The sequence below is a fragment of the Hordeum vulgare genome, chromosome 6H, assembly GCF_904849725.1.
Source record: "Hordeum vulgare subsp. vulgare chromosome 6H, MorexV3_pseudomolecules_assembly, whole genome shotgun sequence".
Lineage (NCBI taxonomy): Eukaryota > Viridiplantae > Streptophyta > Magnoliopsida > Poales > Poaceae > Hordeum > Hordeum vulgare.
The window spans coordinates 54,411,789-54,434,746 of NC_058523.1; the positions used below are offsets into that span (position 1 = coordinate 54,411,789).

A 22,958-nucleotide genomic window follows, 5' to 3' on the forward strand; every position below is an offset into this window, starting at 1 on the left:
GCCCGCCGCTGGGAGGTGTCGGTGGCTGGTGCCGGGGCTCGGTCGGGGCGAACAACAGCAGCAGCACAGGTTTCTACCACACCACAACACGGACAACAGCAGCTGCAGCAGCAGGGGCTCCTCGTCCACGCAACAGGGACAACAGCAGCCGCAACAGGGGCTCCTCGTCCATGCAACAGGGACAACAGCAGCCGTAGCCGCACCCACGTCTTCCTCCTCTCAGCCCGTGAGCGTGCCGCCGCCGCACGCCTCCTCGCCGCCGACCGGCCGCACTTCGCCAAGCGGTACGTGCGCACAGTCGCCGACCTGCTCGGCGAGCACAACCTCCTTTGCACCTCCCACGGCGCGCACCACCGCACGCGCCACACTGTCGCGGGCCTCTTCGCCTCCAAGTCCACGGCCGCCTTCGCCACCGGGTCGAGCTTCCCCGCCACCGGATCGAGATTCACCGCTGCCGGATCTACAACGCCACCACCGGATCTGGCACTTGTGCCACCGGATGCGTCGAAAAATCGATGCTTTTTCTGCCACCGAGCGCTAGAGGTGAAGCATGAGGCGAGGCAAGGTAAGGAAGGAGAGGAGTGACTGCACGGAGGAGAGGAGTGACTGCAGAGGGGAGAGGACTTGTTCGTGGTTAAGTAAAATGGAGAGGGCTTTTTTGCAAATACGCCACCGCGTCACTTAATACGGTACGGAGGGAGTAGTAAGTAAAGATTATGCTTCTCTATCCAAGGTTCGTAGTTCAGGTTTTGCTATTTGAATTTGTAAGTAGTTTGTTCAGGTTTGGCATTGGAAAAATGATGCTAATTTGAAAATGAATCTCGGGATTGTTCAAGGTTTCACCAAATAGGAAAATACACAAACGACACCTGAACGGGTGCGAAAGGGCACAGATCAGTACGGTCGACGTGGGGTTCAGGGATTACCGTTTTTGCGAGTTCTGTAAGGATGCCCATGGCGCGGTCGGCGTGGTGCCACGAGAAGCAGTGGTGGATGACACCGACCTGCGTGCGGAGCGACCACCTTCTGGGAGTGGCGACAGCAGATCTCGGGGCCGACGGAGCCCTCGTTGTCCTCGTTGTCGCCATGGGCATCCACGCTTCCGAGCAGAAAAGATACGACGGCGACGGCGGCCAAGACATCATGCCCTTTTGTGCCTTGCGCTGCGAGTGGTGTGGCTTCTGCTGCTCCACCTTCATTAGAGTTGGTCGACAATGAGGGAGGGAGGGGGTGGACTTGTCGGATGCGGAGAAGGGGGGAGTGTAGAAGCAAAGAGTGGATCCGTGGCGGGAAGAGGAGGGGTCGTACGGCGCCGTCGATGGGAGTGGAGGCGCCATGGATTGGAGTAGCTGTGAGTGGATAAGGTGAGACCGTGAGAGGAACGGGTGTGAGTGAAGAAAGTAAGGAGTGGATGTACGGTAAGGATAAGTTTTTTTTAGTTTGTGTATGTGGGAAAAAGATGGTTTGTCTTGCTTTTGTTTATAAGTTTAAAATGTCATTCATATGTTTATATATTTATATGTTTCTTTTTTGTGGATAAGTTCTTCAACTAATGGATTCCGATGATGTTTTGCAAATTTTGACCAAGTTTATTGAAGAAACTATTTACATGTATAATACCAAAATATCAAATATGAAAATACATTTTATAATTTATCTAATGGTATATGTTTGGTATTCTAAATATAAATGTTTTTCTTCACAAACTCAGTCAAAGTTTGTGAAGTATATAGCAAAAAACTACCACATTACACGCGTTGATCACGAATAACTACCACTTTTTTAATCTTCCAAAAAACTACCACAAAAGTGATACCTTGTTTCAAAAAACACAAATGACGATGTAATTTAGAATTAATGCGGTTTATAACAGGTTGGGGCCGCTCCTAAACAAACCATTTGTTTGACCGTAAACTTACTTGTCGGTCCCACATGTAATTGTGCTCTCTCTATCTCCCTTATTTTTTTCCTCCCTTTTCTTCCCTGACCACTCTCCTCCTCCGAGCTAGCACCACGCCACGGCCACCGCCGCCACCACCAGTCCATGGGAGCACCACAGACCAGGGCGGACCACCACCAAGCCACCCGCCATGGCTGTGGCGGCCCTCCAACAGCAACTTTGAAACTGCCCGGATGCCCTCGAGCAGCAGTGGGTGGGAGCAGCTCAAGCATGGGAGGGAGTAGCGGTGAGAGGCGGCATGCAGTAGCAGCGGCGAGTGGCGACAAGTTGCCGCGGCATGCATCAATGAATGCAACGGCGAGTGACTTAGCTCCGATGGGTGTGTGAGCTAGCTAGCTTCGTCCGACTGTGCCTACGAACAGGTATTCAATAAAAAAACACTCGTCTAAAATATCCAAAGTCCATGTTATGATTTTATCAAACAACCTTTTCATATCATATTTAATATGCGTAGCAACGCACGGGCATTTAACTAGTACTTTTAAATGTTGTTGTTCCAAAATTCAGACTTTTGCTTTTGCTCCATCCTTGTGTAAGAATAATATAATAATAAGAAATAGTTATAATCACGGCCCTGAAAATGTCAGCGCGTACGGTGCTATTATCGCTTCTGTTGGAAGGAAAATGAACAGTAGGGTAGACAAGGTCAAGGTCAGCAGTCCACGCGTGAATATTAAATTATCAATAGTGCATGCGCTGACCCACTGCATGCATGCATGGACCGACCGAACCGACGCATATATGCCTCGCACGCAGCTGCATGCGGCCATCGGATATCCATATCCGGCGGCGGTTCCACTCGCATCATCACGATGATTCCGGCGGCCACGCTCATTTTGCTGCTGTTCCAGCTCTGCATCTCGGCGGCGGCGGCCCAGGTCACAGGAGGTGCGGGGCCGCCGCCGGCGAGCTGCCCGACGAGCTGCGGCGGCGTGAGCGTGCCGTACCCGTTCGGCATCGGCCAAGGGTGCTCCTGGCCGGGCTTCAACCTCACCTGCAACCGGGCGCGCGGCCGAGAGCGGCTGCTCATCGGCACCCTCGAGGTCGTGGACATCTCGCTGGCCAACTCGACGGTTCGCGTCATGGACAGCGCGGGCGCCGTGAACATCACCTACCACGGGACCCCGGAGGGCAACGGCACGTGGGGTGGCCTCGCCGGCGGCCCGTTCGTGGTGTCGGAGACGCGCAATCAGTTCCTCGTGACCGGGTGCAACGTGCAGGCCACGCTGCTCGGGGAGGCGGGCAACGTCATCGTTGGCTGCTCCGCCTTCTGCGCCGTCAACGACCGCTGGTCCAGCGCCGCCACGAGCTCGCTCCAGGAGGTCGCCAAGTGCGCCGGCATCGGCTGCTGCGAGACGCCCATCCCCATCGGCCGTCCGTCCTACGGCGTCGAGTTCAAGTGGGTGGACCCCAACCACGAGAAGGACGGCGAGCTGCCCGCCTCCGTGCGCATCGCCGAGAGGGGCTGGTTCGAGGGCGTCTCCGCCGCGCTCCTCAACACGTCGCTCGCCGACGCGTCGAGCCGGACGGCGGTCCCCGTGGTGCTAGAGTGGGCGGTGGAGTCCAGGCCGCTCCCGCAGCCGCAGGATACGCTGGGCACGTCGGGCTGCCCGGAGGACGCGGCGAGGAGCGCGTGCCGGAGCAGCCTCAGCTCATGCCTCAACGTCACCGGCAACTACCGCACTGGCTACGTGTGCCGGTGCGAGGCCGGGTACCAGGGCAACCCCTACCTCGCCGCCGACGGATGCCAGGACGTCGACGAGTGCGCGCTGCCCGGCACCTGCTCCGGCGGCGAGTGCACCAACACGGCCGGCGGACACATATGCCGGTGTCCGCGTGGTGCCCGCGGCAACCCCAATGTCAAAGATGGCTGCGTCAAATCTTCCCTACCCCTAGGTGAGCACCACACCACAACATTATACTACTACATCAGGATCAGATGAGAGAGAGAGACAGAGTTCTTCCTCTGTTTCGCAACAGAGACCATTCTCTCCCTAGCTTATGACAGAGACACGTTTCCTCTCATACATATTTTTCTAGGTTTGAGTGTCGGCATAGGAATGGGCAGCGGCGCAGGCCTTCTACTCATGGTACTCGGTGCCGTCTTTTTGACCCGGAAGCTGAAGCATCGGAGGGCAAAAATGTTGAAGCAGAGGTTCTTCAAGCAAAACAGGGGATACCTCTTGCACCAATTGGTGTCACAGAACACGGACATCGCCGAGAGGATGATCATCCCCTTGGTGGAGCTGGAGAAGGCCACGAACAATTTCGACAGAGCTCGTGAGATCGGCGGGGGAGGACATGGCACGGTGTACAAAGGGATCATGTCGGACCTGCACGTCGTGGCGATCAAGAAGTCTAAGGTGGTGATTCAGAAGGAGATCGACGAGTTCATCAACGAGGTAGCTATCCTCTCGCAAATCAACCATCGGAACGTGGTGAAGCTCTTCGGGTGTTGCCTTGAGACGGAGGTGCCGTTGCTAGTGTACGAGTTCATCTCCAATGGGACTCTTTACAATCATCTCCATACCGAAGAGCCCGAATCATCGCTGCCATGGGTGGACCGGCTAAGAATTGCAACAGAGACCGCGAGAGCTCTCGCATACCTTCACTCGGCCGTGTCACTGCCCATAGTCCACAGGGACATTAAGTCTCAGAACATTTTGATTGATGGCAACCTCATAGCAAAGGTGTCGGATTTTGGAGCTTCGAGGTGCATTCCAATCGATCAAACTGGGAATGCAACCGCCATCCAAGGAACATTCGGGTACCTAGACCCCATGTACTATTATTCGGGGCGACTCACCAAGAAGAGTGACGTTTATAGCTTTGGCGTTCTCCTCATGGAGCTGCTCACGAGGAAGAAACCATGCTCATTCCGATCGGAGGAGGAGGAAAGCCTTGTCGCATATTTTACCGCCCTGCGCGCGACAGGTGATCTAATCCGTGTGCTAGATCATCAGATCGTCTCGGAAGGCGACAAGGAGGTTGAAGAGGTAGCTATGCTGGCAGCAGCATGCGTGAGGATGGAAGGAGACCATCGACCGACCATGAGACAAGTCGAGATGACACTCGAGAGCCTTCGAGTACCCCATGAAAGTGTTAAGATGTATGAGATGGCTGCACCTAGTTATGGAGGCGTTGTGGGTAAGGGCACGAACGAGGTGAGCAGACAATACAGCATGGAAGAAGAGTATTTGTTGTCATCAAGATACCCAAGGTAGTGAATGTATTTGTGTGATTTCAATTTAATAAGTGCACTAAGGATTTCTTCATTGCAATGCGCACAAGGATCAAATGGCTGGACCACGACAGTTGCAAAACTGTCCATGTTTTACATTTTAGCATTTTAAGGAAATAACAAGGTATGTGTCTGAAAAGACAAGGTATGTACTAACCAAATTATACACACCAAAGTGGCAGGGTAGATGTCTTCACATGCCAACATTTGACATTGCCAATATTTGGTAAAATAAGAAGTTGGAAGGAAAAATTGTGAGCAACCAATCACTAGTCAATATTTGACAAATGCATGTCAAGAAAATCAAAGAGTTTACTAGTGACCATTAAGCGTCCTTGACTGGGTCAGTTAACACATATCGATGGGGTTGCACGCAGATGACTTTTGCTCCAGGTTGTGACTAGTGTACACGGGTCTTGGTGGATTTCTTTGACTAGGAAGTGTTCTTTTTCGACAAGAGGAATATATTGATATCGCGAAGATACTAATTACATCCGGTCTCTGTATCAACAAGATGTTCGAAAACAACAAGGATACACACAACCAAAAAAATAAAAAGAACAAAAAAAATAAAAAAAGACCCCACCACAGTGAAAAATCACTACCAGCAGTGGCACTCTAACCACCACCACCACCACAGACAACATTCGGAATACAAAAGAGGTTCTTCAAAAGCAACGCCTCCAACTAGGAAATAATGCATAAGCGTTGTCGTTGCCCGATCGAAGATCTTGGGTTTTCAACTTGGAGGAAGTCCAAGTTCATCAAAAAGCAATGACTTCCACAAGGTCATTGCCAGATACAACCAATAAAGGACAAACCTTGGGTTTTTACCTTAGGAATCGAGACTCGGTACTCGAGGAGCGCCATCAAAAAATGTAGTCCTCTAGTGCTACCATCCCCGCTAACCAAGGCCATTGAAACAAGTCACCAAACACCACGCACATAATCTTCCTCGCATCAAATATACTCTTTCAACGAAACATGAAGACCTCCAATCATAGCCGCCATGACTTTCCCCACCTCTGTCAATGCTAGCTACGCGCAGCAGGTGGACGGCCGAAGCGGCGGCGCAGGTGGGAAGCCTCTTCAACAGGTGGGAGACCGTGGAGGCGACGCTGGTGAGCATAGCAAGGGGGTGGCCGTGGTGGCTGCGCAGGTGCGCAGCAGCAGCAGGCCACCTCCATAGCGGCGACGCGAGTAGGGGCGGCGCAGGTCGCTTCCTAGGCGGGGGCGAAGGTGAGAGGCGGCGGCGCTGGTGCGCCGCAGATGCACAGGTGGGCAACGGCGCTGGTCGTTGACCCGACAGCGACGCGCGGGCGCTGGCGACTGGACAAAGGAAGGAGACGTGTACCTATTTGTAACGGATTTAATGATAGAAGGTTTGTTTTGTAAAATCATCGTAACACTACGTCCCTGACAACTTTTTTTCGAACGGAGGGAGTATGAGAGAAAACGTGTCTGTCATAAGCTAGGGAGGAAATGGTCTGTGATGTGAAAACAGAGCACGAACTCTGTCTCTCTCTCATCTGATCCTGATGCAGTAGAATGTTGTGGTGTGGTGCTCACCTAGGGGTATAGAAGATTTGACGCAACCATCTTTGACATGGGGGTTGCCGCGGGCACCACGCCGACACCGGCATATGTGTCCGCCGGGCGTGTTGGTGCACTCGTCGACGTCCTAGCATCCGTCGGCGGCGAGGTAGGGGTTGCCCTGGTACCCTTCCTGGCACCGGCACACGTAGCCAGCGTGGTAGTTGCCGGTGACGTTGATGCATGAGCTGAGGCTGCTCCGGCACGCGCTCGCCGCCGCGTCCTCCGGGCAGCCCAACGTGCCCAGCGTATCCTGCGGCTGCGGGAGCGGCCTGGACTCCACCGCCCACTCCAGCACCACGGGGACCGCCGTGGCGCCGTCCGGCTCGACGCGTCCGCGAGCGACGTGTTGAGGAGCGCGGCGGAGACGCCCTCGAACCAGCCCCTCTCGGCGATGCGCGCGCACGGAGGCCGGCAGCTCGCCGTCCTTTTCGTGGTTGGGGTCCACCCACTTGAGCTCGACACCGTAGGACGCGCGGCCGATGGGGATGGGGGTTTTGCAGCAGCCGATGCCGGCGCACTTGGCGACCTCCTCAAGCGATCTCGTGGCGGCGCTGGACAGGAACTGGTTGCAGAAGGCGGAGCAGCCGACGATGATGTTGCCGGCCTCCCCGAGCAGCGCGGCCTGCACGGTGCACCTGCTGAACAGGAACTGGTTGCGCGTCTCCGACACCATGAACGGGCCCGCCGGCGAGGCAGCCCCACGTGCCGTTGGCCAAGGTAGGTGATGTTGATAATTTGTGATTAAAATCTTTGTAATTTGATCATATGGAAAATTTGCTACGTTATTTTTCGATGTTTGCCAAAACACACTGCTAAATTGTGGCTTTACCACGTACTATCATTATAATTTCGTGCCACGTTTACCAAAACACACCGTACGTTTCAAAACGGAAAAATTGACTTTTCTCGTATGAAATTACAATCTTACCCTTGGACATATGTACACAGGCTTCTTCCCTTCTTCCAAGCGTTCATCTGCCACGAAGGCAGGAACTGCTAAGACGAACGGGCCGCCCTGCCGCTATTTCGCAAGGAGGAACCCAAGCAGGCGGCGCCGCCCGATCTCGCAGGTCGCCCTGCCGCTGCCCCATCAGCGCCGATCTCGTCGTCCCGTCCCCCTCAACGCGCATGCGCTGATCAAGGCGCTCGCCCACCTGCTCTCTCCATCCCCATCCTCCGTCCTGCATCACCCTCCCGCTCCTGTCCCCCGCGTCGCCGTTCAGGCCCCAACGGCGAACGTCGTGTACAGGAGCCGCGCTGCTCCGCGAGGAGACCAGGACGCACCGGCCGTCCGCACTGGCGCCCTCACTTGGGACGAAACCGACAGCGATGGACGGCAACTTGACCTGGGTGCCTGACTGGTAATTCGTCCTTAATTCCCTTCTTAATTTCTCTCAATTGGATTGGATGTGAACTGATAGTAGTATAGTCTCTAATTCATGTCCTATTAATTTTCATAGGATGGACAGTAGTTCAGCTACTAGAATTGATGTTCGGGTGTGTGCGTATGCTGAATTTGGTGATAATGGGACACAAGTTTGGCATCCAACTAGGGACGAACTGAAAGTTGTAGACAGAGATTGTGTCAATTTCAAAGATTTCAGTGAAGAACTTGACGAAGAAATAAAATATGGACTGAATCAGAAGTTGTTAATCACTTTCTGGGATAAAGTTAGTCGTTCTTTTGCAGAAATCAACCATGATACTTTGTTATTGACTGCAATAGATATGTATTGGGATGAAAGGAAGCTGCCTATAATGGTCTCCGTTGTTTGCAAAGGGGATAGCAGTACATCTGCTTGTGTTCCACAACTGACAACCCCTCTAAATCCAACTGATAAGCTGCAGCAACAACAACAACCTGCTGACAATGAACATGAATCCGCCCACAGTGAGCATGAGTCTTCTAGCAGCGAGGAACCACCAGTTCTTGATGATTGGGTTGACGCAGAAATTGAGTATGTTGGCGTAGATGATGAGTTTGAATACAAAGAGTTGCTAAGTGACTCCGATGACTCTAACTTAGATGGTGGGTATGATTCTAATGCTGTCCAATTTTTATTTTATTTTTTTGCATATAAATGTCCTAAGTTTAAATGTACAAACTCTCCCTCATTCCAAAATCAGAAATACAAGCAAATCAAATGGTTCTAAACCGGTCATAGAATGGTCATTCCAAGCACAAGTGTCAAACTTTCCGTTTTGGGACATCCAGTGTGTTCTGGCAAACGTGCCACAAAATTATAATGGTACCTGACAAAGCCACAATTGAGCGGTGTGTTTTGGCAAACGCCGAAAAATAACAGTGTCCTGTAGCAAATTTTCCCTTGATCATAATACTCCCTCCGTCCGAAAATACTTGTCCTAAAAATGAATATAATGGATGTATCTATAACTAAAATAAGTCTAGATACATTCATCTTTAGGACAAGTATTTTCGAACGGAGGGAGTAGTTGTTTTTCTCTTGACAAAACATTAAGGGTGTGTTTGGATTGTCTGTTTGGTTTCAATACAGATGTATAATTGCTATAGATCTGGATGGTCGTTTTTATTTTAGTAGGAAATTGCACTACGATCGATAATATATACTTATAGATTAAATCTAAATGTATAAGTTTACACTTATTTCAAGCCATGCATAACTTGTTTTGTTTTCTAAGAAGGGGGCGGGGACCAGGAGTCTCCATATAGCTAACTTAATTATAACAACTTTTTATAACATTGCACAGAGGGCCCAAAGAGCAAAAAAATTACTACACAGTCCTTCCATTTTATATTTTGGACCCCAAAAGAAAGAGCACGTGAGCAAATGGACATTGGATCGACCAACGACCTTGTCGAAGAAGATGCTTTTGCCATCCATTTTTGCTTCGGTACCCCCTCCTCCACAAAACGTATAAAGAAGAACGTATACTCACCTCGTATTATATAATATAGGTTGTCGTACATATACCCATATCGTATTATATACGCACGGCGGCCTATAGTATACAATAGGAGGTGGGCATACGTTCCCCTTTATACGTTTTGTGGGAAAGGGTGGTGTACCGAAGCACACCTCTTTGCCACCAGCTACAGCCAAAAGCATAGTATCGCGCAAGGAGCAAAGGACCGGAGGTTGAAGCCAAGGGCGTCGGATTTTTTAAAAATAATTAACCCAAAACCATATATATTTAGACGTGCCTGAGCGGGCTTTGTCGTGCTTGACCTGTTTAAGCATGGGCTAGGCCATGCCGTCCCACTGGACCAGGTTTGGTTGTGCGGGCTGAAGCCACTGACTCTTGGCCCAAAAGACCACTCATTCTTAACTCCATTCTGGGATTGGCCCTTCAGATGCAGATGCTGTCCTGACCAAACAACAAAACAACAGGAAATGGTCTTATCCTTATCAGCCAAAAAAGCTTCCACATCATTTTTCAGGTTTGACGCACCCGCAAGCTTGGACTCCAACTTGAAGAAGACCAAATGTACATTCAAGTTTCTACGACTAGATTAATTATAATTAACAGCGCAGATATCTAGAGGATATAAGCACCATGTAAACTCACATTTCGCTCAACATACGCAATAACATGTGCATTCACGCAAGTGCCAGGTGTGGGTCGGTCAAATGAACTGAAATCATACATGTATGACAAAATAAAATGGCACCTCTACTCACCTAAATCTTCAGCTAACTGACCAAAATGTACTACAGTACGAAAACCCAACAAAGATGCGCGAAACGCTTGGGACTAGAACTATGCTGCTTTATACGTCCAATTCCCCAAGATGGCTGAAGCTTGGAAGTACCCTCTCCTTCCTAAAATTCTTGTGTTAGGTTTGTCAAGAAATGGATGTATCAAAATACTAGAATGTGACTAGATACATTCATATCCACATAAATTTAAGAGAAAAGTTTCGGAACAAGAGAAGTGAAGTGTGTCCATTGGAGATTTTGCCATGAACATGTGGTCTTCTTTTCTCTCGATTCAGGTATATGTTCTTCTTGAGAGTTGAGATAGGAGACCAATGAGGACTTTGGGGCTCGGAATTTCATGGAAGGCGTTGGAAGGCGTTGGAGGAGTGGAGCTGAGAGCAAGTACAATAAGGTACAGTCAGCAGGCTGTAAGGATTAAAATACTATATTTTTGCTGAGTTGGATGAGAGAGAAGAGGAGAGAGAAGGAAAACAGGCTTTTCGTGAAGAGCCAGCTCTAGCACGTGCTCCTAGATGCTTTGTGAGAATGAAAGGTGGGCCATATATGATAAAAGTAGTACTCTTTTATAGCTAACTATTGTACAAGCTAGCTATAAAGTAGGCTATAAGATGGCTTATAGCCAGCAGTTGGCTATACTATTAACCATGCTCCGAGGGCAGTTTTTCCATAACTAGTCGGCTTGAGGGTCCACATAGTACTATCATAGACTTTGGGGCTTGGAATTTAATGGAAATCGCTGGATGGATGGTACTGGAGCATCAATTGACAACGGTGTGAAGCCAAGTGCAGATTTTCCACAACTACTTGGCTTGAATTTAATGGAAGTCGCTGGATGGTGGAGCCAAGTGCAGTTTTTCCACAACTACTTGGCTTGAGGGTCCATCGGCTACTCTGTCGACCCACCAGGCTTCTTGGCCGCCGGCTACTCTGCCGGCGCAGGTCGGCGGGCACGTCGGAGTGAGCAGAGCAGGCAGCCCAGACCGTGGGGGTGAAGATCTGCCCGTGCTGTCTCTTTTTGTTTTATATAGGAAATGCATTAATATCGATTACAACTGGCCTTTCTATTCCAAACACATCAAAGATATACTCTCTTCGTTTCTAAATATAAGTCTTTTAAGAAATTTTGTTGAAAGATCACATACGAAATAAAATGAGTGAATCTACACTTTAAAATATATCTATATACATTCTATATAGTTTCCTAGTGAAATCTCTAGAAAGACTTATATTTACGAACGGAGGGAATACACATCTGAAATAACAGAAGAAATAAGACACTATCCCGGTCATCAATTACTAGCATCAGCAACACTCTAACCATCCCAAAAACAATATCAAAATTACGAAAAAGTTCTTCAAAACTACGCCTCGAATAAGGAATATAATGCATAAGCATTGTCGTTGTTCGGTCAAAGATCTTGGATTTTCATCCCATAAAAAGTTTGAATTCATTGAAAAAACAATGTCTTCAACATTCATCAAGGTTATTGTCAAGTACAATCAATAAAGTCAACCTTAGGCTTTCACCATGGGAATCGATACTTGGTACTTGAGAAACACCATCAAAAAAGTGGTCCTCGAGTGTTGTCATCCCTACTTGTCGAGGAAGATGATGCAAGTCACCAAACACCTGGCACATAGCTTTCTCCGCATTCAATACATCCTTTCACCGAAGCTTTATGACCTCCCATCTATGCCTTAGAAATCTTGACTTAGACATGTCTCATGACACAAGCAAAGCTTCCCGTAACACCCTCTTGAGGCCGTGCTGGTTGATAATATGAGTGCCCATGATCGGAACCTTTCCAATCTAGATATCTAGGAGCAACATGCAACAATCTGAATAGGAACCTCTACGACACCGACGCCTCCACCGTCTACGGCGTCTGCGCCTTCTTCGTGCTCCTCCTCGCGCAACTGCTGGTCACCGGCGTCACCCGCTGCCTCTGCTTCGGCCCGGCCCTCTCCTCCCGCGGCTGCGCCCTCGCCGCCTTCGCCGTCTCCTGGTGCGCCTCGCTCAACCCTAGATTTGGTTCGATTCGTGCTCTATTATAAATTTGTACTATGCTAAGATTTGGGACTGAAGCACGCCATTTGTGATACCGGCACTCATCATTCTTGCCTCAAAACCATGTATTGAAGAAATGTAATTTGTGGGTATCTCAGACAACATTCTACTACACTAGACATCCTGCTCTTTCGATCCTATTTCTAGACAAATTACAAACTTTCCCTCTAATTTAAAAGAGTGTTACTCAGACAAATCCACTCCATTCCTAGTGCGATGGATGTGAACAATTTAGCCTAAAAAAAGATGTGGACATTTAGTTCTTTTTGAGCAAAAAAAAGATTTAGTCCTTTTTGGCTATGCCGATTTTCTAAAGAAAAGTTAAGAGCCGCAGATTATCTGGAAAAACATTTAGTTATAATTGTATTACTAGTACTCATCCAGTACTTGTAAAGTTGTCTTTTTGGACACCAGATGTTACTAAGTTCTTCTGGTGCTTGCTTTTGGTGAGATAAGAGCAGGCTCTGTTAAGGTTTTAAAAACATAAGTTGAACGCGCTATCAAAAAAAATTCTGGAATAACATTAGGACTACAATAAAAAGGTAAACCAATGGCGCCACTTGCGTCGCATGTATGGCTTACTTGTATTGTATGTTTAAGCTTCTGAACCAATTGGGCAGTGCGCTTGTTCCATGGTCGGAGCACAAATGGAAAGTTATTTATGGGTGTTTTGAATCTCTATAGTACATAGTAATATTTTCACCTAAAGTTTGTTCAAAGGTTATTCAATCCATCTAAAGTTATATATGTGGATAGAAGATAGTAGTAGTGTTTATCAGTAATTTTGGTATGAGGGTCTACCAATGCGTCTAGGGGTTAAGAGACTTATAATGTTGCTATATCCGAGTGGCCTATGTTTTGGTATAAGAAATTTTGCAATATGGTTAGGCATGAGAGGTTTCTTAATATTCTCTGTTTTACCCCATCTTTTGTACTTGTTCATTGTTGCTATATCCGAGTGGCCTATGTTTTGCCGGAATGTTGATTCATTTCCGTTCCGGCAAATTTCAGGCGCTCCATATGTCTACTTTTTAGTAAATGTCTGACGACGAAGAGGAATTCATTATGTGCGAATACTGCCACCTTTGCGACACGCCTTACCTAGTTGATGATAGGCGTTTCAGCATCATGCTGGATGAGGACTTCGAAGTGGATACAGTAAGTCACAACGACAAGTCTTTTTTCATAATTAAACATGACTTCTTTTGCTTCAACTTATAATTTTTATTTTTTTACTATTCTACTAGCATATCCCCTGCCATGCAAGACATTATGTGTTGGATAAGATTGGTTTCAGTACTGAAATAAATATGGAGGTAAAGATAGTTCACTTGAGGACCGAGCATGGTTATACTTTTGCCGTAAAATTGTACAGTGCACACACCTACTCCTTTTTTGAATGCAAAACTTGGGTAGCACTATGCAAGGCTTATGCATTTGAGCCTAATATGCTTATCACCTTTGATATTCGTCTGGAAGATGAAACTGAAGGTAATATCGACATCTGGGTCGATGTGCAGACGCCTCCAGTTCTACCATTACGTGAGTTTCTCAACCATATTTATTAAGTAATTTATATTATTTATTTAAAAATAGTTGACAACTTATTTCCATTGACAACTTATTTTCGTTCTTCAAAAAATGTACGGAAAATGGTAGACAGAACCTATTACTACAATGATGAAGCAGAATTAACTTGTAATGAGAAACATCATCTTGTCCAATTTATCAATGATCTTGATAATTACAATACCTATCAGCAAACTCCCCAACATTATGGTCAATATGTGCCACTAGTTCACGTGGTGAACTACGGTAACATGCATGGAGATTGCATGGTAAGGTTTTCTACTATTACGACATCCATGCATCTTTTGCATAAATTCTTGTAAAACTAAACTACATTGCTAGCTACAAAGCTAATACTATGTTTTTCAACAGAAAATCCCAGAAGATTGTGTGCCTCATCCGATGTTACCAAGAGGTCGCGTTGATGTTATGATGATACGACCAGCACGGCCGGGTTAGTCTAGGTATCTGCATCACTCCTGTCCATACCGGATTTCTAAAACCGATGAAGTCATGACAATCAAAGATTAGAAAAAATGTATGGTCAATCGTAGAGAGCTACTTGGAAGCAACATTATGCGTAGGCCAAGAATTGGAGACAAGATGATCTCCATTCTCTATAATGGAGAGTCAGGGCCTATCTTGTTTTATGATATTCTACCTAAGCAGAGGAGTAGGTCCTAGGTACAATGTGTTATTATGTGATACAATGTGATGATGTGCTACAATGTGTTAATGTGATAATGTGCTACAATGTATTAAATAGTATTGGTGGTAATGACTATGATGATTATTAGCTATTTCCGAGATGATGTGCTACAATGTGTTAGAGTTGACGATGATGATGAGGAGGAGTTGTGATTATGACTAGTGACCAACTTTTGTTATATGATGTCTCATTGACTATGATGATTACTTCTACATCACTATGTATCGCTATTTTCGAGATGATGTGATGATATTTTATGAAACTATTGTATAGAATATGTATCACTTACTTCTACATCACTTATATATGTATCACTATGATGAATTGTATTCGGAGACTAATCTTCTATTGTATTCGATAAATCTGCTGTTTATATGTTGTGATGTTTATATTCCGTAGCAGTGGCGCACTTCTGGACCTAGTAATGGTGCACCAGGTGGTGCGCCACTGTTATGTAGATCAACAGTGGCGCACCAGACGTGCGCCATTACTATTTATTAGTAGTGGCGTGATAATAGTGGCGCACCTATAGTGCGCCATTAATAGACAAAATAGGTGCGCCACTAACAACCTTTTTCTAGTAGTGTCATTCCAATGTAAATCGCATAGCGATGTGAGACTAGATTATTGACTCTAGTGCAAGTGGTAGACTGTTGGAAATACGCCCTAGAGGCAATGATAAAATAGTTATTATTATATTTCCTGTTTCAAGATAATCGTTATCCATCCTATAATTGTATTGAATGAAAACATAAATGCATGTGTGGATATATAGACCAAACAATGTCCCTAGTAAGCCTCTAGTTGACTAGCCAGTTGACCAAGGATGGTTAAGGTTTTCTGACCATATGCAAGTGTTGTCACTTGATGACTGGATCACATCATTAGGAGAATGATGTATGGACAAGACCCAAACTATGAACCTAGCATGTGGTCATGTCATTTTGTTGCTATTGTTTTCTACGTGTCAAGTATATTCATTCCTATGACCATGAGGTCATGTAACTCACTGACACCGGATGAATACCTTGTGTGTATCAAACGTCGCAACGTTACTGGGTGACTATAAAGGTGCTCTACAGGTATCTCCGAAGGTGTCCGTTGATTTAGCATGGATCAAAACTGGGATTTGTCACTCCGTGTGACAAAGAGGTATCTCGGGGCCCACTTGGTAATACAACATCACATATAAGCCTTGCAAGCAATGTGACTCAAGTATTGGTCACGGGATCTTGTATTACGAAACGAGTAAATAGACTTGCCGGTAACGAGATTGAAATAGGTATAGGGATACCAACGATCAAATCTCGGTCAAGTAACATACCAAAGGACAAAGTGAATGATATACGGGATTATATGAATTCTTGGCACAGAGGTTCAACCGATAAGATCTTCATATAATATGTCGGATCCAATATGGACATCCAGGTCCCGCTGTTGCATATTGACCGGGGAGTGTCTCAGGTCATGTCTACATAGTTTTCGAACCCGCACGGTCTGCACACTTAAGGTTCGGTGACATTTCGGTATAGTTGAGTTATAGGTGTTGGTGACCGAAGGTTGTTCGGAGTCCCGGATGAGATCACGGACGTCACGAGGGTTTCCAGAATGGTCCGGAAACAAAGATTGATATATATGATTGTTTCATTTGGCCTCTGGAAAGATTTCGGGCATTACCAGCAGTGTATCGGGAGTGACGAATGGGTTCCGGGTTTTTATCGGGAGGGGTCCATCCACCCGGGAGAGAACCCAATAGCCCATGGTTGGCGCACCAGCCCTTGGTGGTTTGGTGAGGCCAGCCCAATGGGGCTATGTCGGCTAGAAGAAAAATCAAAGGAGAAAAAAAAAGAGGGAGGTGGGAAGGAAGGAGGGGACTCCTCCTTCCCCAAACCGAATTGGAGTTGGAGTCCCCTCCTCCTCCACTCGACCGACGCCCTAGGGGCTCTCTTGAGCCCCAAGGCTAGCCCCTCCCCTCCTCCTATATATACTAGAGGTTTTAGGGTTTTTGAGACACAACTTTGCCACGTGCAATCATAAACCTCTACTTCGTAGTTGTTCCTCTAGATCGGTTTTCTGCGGAGCTCGGGCGAAGGCCTGCGAGAATAGATCATCACCATCACCGGCGTGCCGTCACGCTGCCGGAGAACTCATCTACTTCCCCATTTCTCTTGCTGGATCAAGAAGGCAGAGGTCGTCATCGAGCTGTACGTGTGCCGAACGCGGAGGTGCCGTCCGTTCGGCGCTAGATCGGAACGGATCGTGGGACGACGATGATTTGAATCACGAAGCTGTTCCACTACATCAACCACATTTCTTAACGCTTCCCGCTTAGCGATCTACAAGGGTATGTGGATCCGATCTCCCTCTCGTAGATGAACATCATCATGATAGGTTTTTATGTGCGTAGGAAATTTTTTGTTTCCCATGCAACGTTTCCCAACAAAAACACCCATTTTACTAGATCGAACACCGCCACTGACTTTTCACTGTACAGAAAGTGGATACTAAAAGATGGTTAACTGAAGATAAGGAAACCTAATAAAATTTAATTTGGGCTAGCAACTAATATGCGGGCCCATAAAAAACAAAAGTTGTAGATTAAAATATGCCTTCGAAGCTATATCTTTATATGAAGGCAATGCATCATAAACAATCATCAAGTTGATAGTGTAAATTTAATGTAGGAAGATAAAGAAAAATCAATGTTGTAGTACTCAAACTAACTCTTTATGTCAAGGAAATGCATCTTAACACAGTCATCAATTGGGTATGAGCTCAACAGAGGACATCGTGGCACGGGATGTCGGCTATTCAACGCCCACTAAGTTGAACTACCTGTTATTTCATAATAGAAGCCAGAGAGCAGCATAATTTAAAATCGAAGGAAGTAGTTTCATTATAACATTATTCCAGAGTACCTTTCTTTAAGGATTTTTTTTAATTTTGGGAACAGATAGCGGGGTAACAAAAGGGCTTGATGACATAAGAAGCCTGACAAATGCAGTGTTTGCCTAGCGATAAACTGATACAAATGTACAGTCAATGGGTTACATCTCATTTTTTTATCGTGGTTAGCTATTATTAATTCATAGTGGCATTTGCAAAAAAGAAGTCAAAACATCAGGAACTCTTCTGTGGCATCACATACGTACATCAGAATATGTTAAGCCCATATTATAAAAATATTAGGATGTCTCTGAGCTAAAATAAAGTGGTTGCGATGAACAATTTTTTTAGCAATTTCTTTTGGAGGAATGCATTTTAGGAAGTGTATACGAAGAGTTGTATCAGATCCATTCCTAGTCTGAAGGACGGTTCACTCCAAACATAGATAAACAAACTGTAACAACATCTGTTCATACCATTGTGAGGGCCTCCTTCATATCCTATTCTAATTAACCACGATGTAAGTCCATGTCCGGCTCGGACTGGAACAATCGCATCCGAGTCGTATTAGGCTAGGTTAGCTTCATAGGCTAGCTCCTTTATATACTCGTATACCCCTGTAGTATTTTGAACCACCAAGATCAAAGCAATACAATCAAAGGCTCGATACGAGCCTCTGGCAATCATCTCGGCGTCTTCAGTGTTTTCGTGTGCGTGTTCCGTTGCCATAACCGGTGCTGGTTCGATCAGCCTTGAGGTTGTGCAAGCTAGCTCACATCTGCTACGTGAGAATCCATCCAGGTGCCTGCCTGCCTGCCTGCTTAGCAGGTTAGCTTTGTACGTCTACATACGCTACGGTCGGAAAGCACTCGGCTGGCTCGACGACTGCTTGTGTGCTCTCGACGGAAAGTAATCATCTACGAGAGACGTACGTGTCGTACAGGGTCAGTGCCATCAATTGGTATCTAGAGCTTGGTTTATTGACGTGATCTTCGGAAAGCAATCGAAGGATCATGTCAAACCCGGGCAAGGAGATCGTTGTGGCGGGAGCTAGAGCACCGATGCCGATGGTTGGGGGGTCGCAATTCCCCCGGCTGGATCGAGAGGACTACGCACTATGGGCGATGAACATGGAGGTCGCGATGGAGGGAGCGGAATTCTGGGAAGCTGTCGATCCCGGCGGCGCCGAGTACGCGAAGGGCGCGGCAAAGTACCGGACGGATCGTCAGGCGTTAACGGCGATCTACTCCGCCATGCCGAAGGATGTGCTGCAACACCTCGTCGGAAAGAAAACGGCGAAGGAGGCATGGGAGACCATCAAGATCCTGCACCAGGGTCATGACCGTGTCAAGGAAGCACACCTTCAGTCCCTCATGAGAAGCTACGAGTGCCTGAAGATGGAGGAAAGCGAGACGGTTGATCAGTTTGCCTCCCGTCTCAAGACCCTCGTCAACGGCATACGCGGCTATGGTTCAACTCTAGAAGAAGTTGCGATCGTCCGACGATTTTTGTGCGCCGCGCCGGCACGCTACATCCAAATCGTCACATCGATCGAGCAATGTCTTGACCTGAACACTCTCACGGTCGAGGATCTCGTCGGAAGGTTCAAGGCCCACGACGAGAGAATTCGTCTCAGCTTCGGCGATTCGAAGGAGAGTGAGCATCTCATGCTTACAATGGCGCAATGGATGGCCCTGTCGAAAGGAAAGCAAGGTGGATCCACAAGCGGTAGTAAAGCAAAGGAGAAGCCAAGCCCGGCGAAAAAGGACCTCGCTGGACAGGAAGAAAAGGCTAGAAAACCAAGGAGAAAATTTGACATAAAAAAAGTAAGGTGTCACAATTGTGGAATCCTCGGTCACTTCAAGTCTGATTGCAAGAGTCCACCGAAGGAAAAAGCTCTCATGGCCAAGGGAGGCGATGATAGCGACATGATGCTCATGGTCGAAGTATGCGAGCTTATGGACGAGGATGGTCCAGCTCCGAAGGCACCGGCTACCGAGGTTGTCACGCTCGACGAAGAGAAGGTTTACCTTCATGACAAGAAGAGGGTGAACACGGCAGGGCACGTGTGGTACCTCGACACGGGAGCAAGCAACCACATGACCGGTGACAAGGACCAGTTTTCTGAGCTAAATCTCTCGGTTGGAGGCACGGTTCGGTTCGGTGACGGGCGGACCGTTGACATCACAGGGCGAGGTACTGTCCTGTTTGAGTTGAAGAATGGCGGTCACAAGGTACTCACAGATGTATACTATATTCCCAAGCTAAAGAGCAACATCATAAGTCTTGGCCAGCTCGAGGAGCGTGGTTGCAAGATTGTGCTCGAAGATGGCTATCTATGGGGGTATGACCGTCAGAGGATGCTGATCATGAAGGTGCAGAGGTCGCCAAACAGACTCTACGTCCTCAACTTGGATCGTGTGGATCCAGTATGTCTCTTGTCAAGCATGGAGGACTCGGCATGGAAGTGGCACGCGCGCTACGGTCATCTAAATTTCCAAGCTCTTCGGCAACTTGGACAAAAGGAGATGGTACGTGGCCTACCATGCATTGATCATGTTGAGCAAGTGTGCGACGGTTGCCTTGTTGGGAAACAAAGGCGGGCCTCGTTCCCGAGAGAGGGAAATTTTAGAGCAAGTAAAGCTCTTGAGTTGGTCCATGGAGACTTGTGCGGACCCATTACACCGGCTACCCCAGCTGGGAACAAATACTTCTTACTCATCGTCGACGACTTCAGCAGATACATGTGGATTGTGTTGTTGAAGACGAAGGACCAAGCTTTGCAAGCCTTCAGGAAAGTAAAGATGGCGGCCGAGGTAGAATCCGAAGCCAAGCTGAAGGCCCTCCGTACCGATCGGGGGGGTGAGTTCAAGTCTCGTGAATTCACAGAATTTTGCGAAGAACATGGGATCAAGCGGTATCTTACGACGCCATATTCACCGCAGCAAAACAGTGTTGTGGAACGGAGGAATCAAACCGTGGTGGCGATGGCACGAAGCATGATGAAGAGCAAAGGGGTCCCGGGCAAGTTTTGGGGTGAGGCGGTCAATACTGCCGTTTATTTGCTGAACCGGGCTCCAACCAAGAGTGTGGTTGGGATGACGCCGTACGAAGCATGGTACGGACATAAGCCCGCGGTTGATCATCTTCGTACTTTCGGGTGTGTGGCGCATGTGAAGACGGTGGCCGGGCATACAAGTAAGTTGGCGGATCGGAGTACTCCAATGATATTGGTTGGCTATGAAGCAGGCTCGAAGGCGTACCGTGCGTGCAACCCCTCTACCAATAAGGTGGTTGTGACTCGTGACGTGGTCTTTGAAGAAGCAAGGTCATGGAATTGGAACTCTACCGAGCCGGTATACCCGATCTCTGATGAAATCTTTCACGTTGTTTACAACGAATACGAGCATGCCGATAATCAACCGGAGACTACAACGACGCCGAGTGATTCTCTGGCCAACGGAGCGCAGCCGAATGCGCCAGATAAAGCAGGGATAGAGGCGCGTGAAGGCACGCAGCAGGACGCGGCAGACAAGGCATGCGATGGCTAGTGCAACACACCAAGCAATGCTCGAAGCGCTCGACCAAGTGACTGCGTACCACAGGGGAGCAGCCTGGGAGCTGCGCCTGGAAGAGAACCTGAATCGCCAGAAAACAGGAGTTTGGCAACTCCACAAGATGAAAATTCCTCGTCTTCGACAGAACAGGAGACAAGGGAACGTCCGCCGACACCAGTTCGTCTTCGACCAGTGATGGATTTATATCCGGAGGAAGCACTTCGTACTATTAATCCTGTCAAAGTTATAAGAAGAGGACGACAATGTTTGCTTAGCGTCGAGGAACCGACGAAATTTGAAGAAGCAAATACTGAGGAGTGTTGGCATCGTGCTATGGATGAAGAGTTGGGATCAATACGAGACAACAAAGTATGGGAGCTCGCTGATCTTCCCAACGGTCACAAATCCATAGGGCTCAAGTGGGTGTACAAAGTCAAGAAGGATGCTGAAGGAAACTTGGTCAAGCATAAAGCTCGGCTCGTAGCTAAAGGATTCGTGCAAGAGCAAGGTGTGGTCTTCGAGGAAGTGTTCGCTCCAGTCACAAGGATGGAATCGGTGAGGCTAGTTATAGCTCTCGCAGCTCAAGAATCTTGGAGGCTACATCACATGGATGTAAAATCCGCATTTTTGAACGGGGAGTTGGAAGAAGAAGTATACGTGAAGCAACCACCGGGGTACATCAAAGAAGGAGAAGAACACAAGGTGTTGAAGCTACACAAGGCATTGTACGGGCTACATCAAGCTCCTCGGGCATGGAACATCAAGCTTGACCGTACATTGATTTCTCTTGGTTTTGAGAAAAGTCCACTCGAGCATGCTATGTACAAGCGAGGTAAAGGCCAGGATCGTCTCTTAGTGGGCATCTATGTTGATGATCTCTTGATAACTGGAGCAGACGAAGAGGAGATTGCAAGATTCAAGCTACAAATGAAGGAGCTATTCAAGATGAGTGATCTAGGGCTCTTGACATACTACCTCGGGATCGAGGTACAACAAAAGCCGAACGGGATCACAATATGTCAAGAGGCATATGCAAAGAAGATACTTGAAAGTTGTAGCATGGAGGATTGCAAACCAACTTATGCTCCAATGGAGCCTCGGCTTAAACTTAGCAAAAGGAGTGAAGCCCCTGCGGTTGATGCAACGGATTATAGAAGTGTGGTCGGAAGCCTAAGGTATCTTGTGAATACACGACCGGACTTGGCCTATTCCGTTGGCATAGTGAGTCGCTTCATGGAAGCACCCACGACTGAACATTGGGCAGCTGTCAAACATATACTCAGGTACATCAAAGGGACAACAAACTTCGGTTGTGTCTATTTGAGAGAGAAAAAGAAGGAGATGGTGGAGCTACTTGGCTACAGTGATAGCGACCTGGCAGGAGATGTGGATGACCGTAAAAGTACTTCGGGTCTGGCATATTTCTTGGGCAGGAGCATAGTAACTTGGCTATCACAAAAGCAGAAGGTGGTCGCATTATCGTCCTGCGAAGCAGAGTATATAGCAGCTGCAACCGCAGCGGGTCAAGGTGTGTGGCTAGAAAGGCTACTCGGTGACCTCACAGATAAAGAACCTGAAAGAGTGGTGCTCAATGTTGACAACAAGTCTGCGATTGCCCTGTGTAAGAATCCAGTGCATCATGACAGGAGTAAGCACATAGATATAAGGTAT

The 22,958-nt window shown here is 47.6% G+C and overlaps 1 protein-coding gene across 1 annotated transcript; it reads left to right on the forward strand.

Annotated features, from left to right (window-relative positions):
• The first annotated feature begins 2,763 nt into the window (after positions 1-2,763).
• On the forward strand, positions 2,764-5,277 carry LOC123403973 (wall-associated receptor kinase 2-like). Its single transcript, XM_045097874.1, has 2 exons — positions 2,764-3,856; positions 4,001-5,277. Exons 1-2 carry the CDS (start codon positions 2,773-2,775, stop codon positions 5,182-5,184), a joined length of 2,268 nt encoding a protein of 755 aa, XP_044953809.1. The 5' UTR covers positions 2,764-2,772; the 3' UTR covers positions 5,185-5,277.
• Positions 5,278-22,958: the final 17,681 nt, after the last annotated feature.

Excerpts from the sequence above, each read along its gene's own strand:
- LOC123403973 (XM_045097874.1), top strand. The coding sequence starts at position 2,773 with ATGATTCCGGCGGCCACGCTCATTTTGCTGCTGTTCCAGCTCTGCATC. Across the intron at positions 3,857-4,000 it reads CAAATCTTCCCTACCCCTAG|GTTTGAGTGTCGGCATAGGA; the intron begins GTGAGCACCACA and ends ATATTTTTCTAG.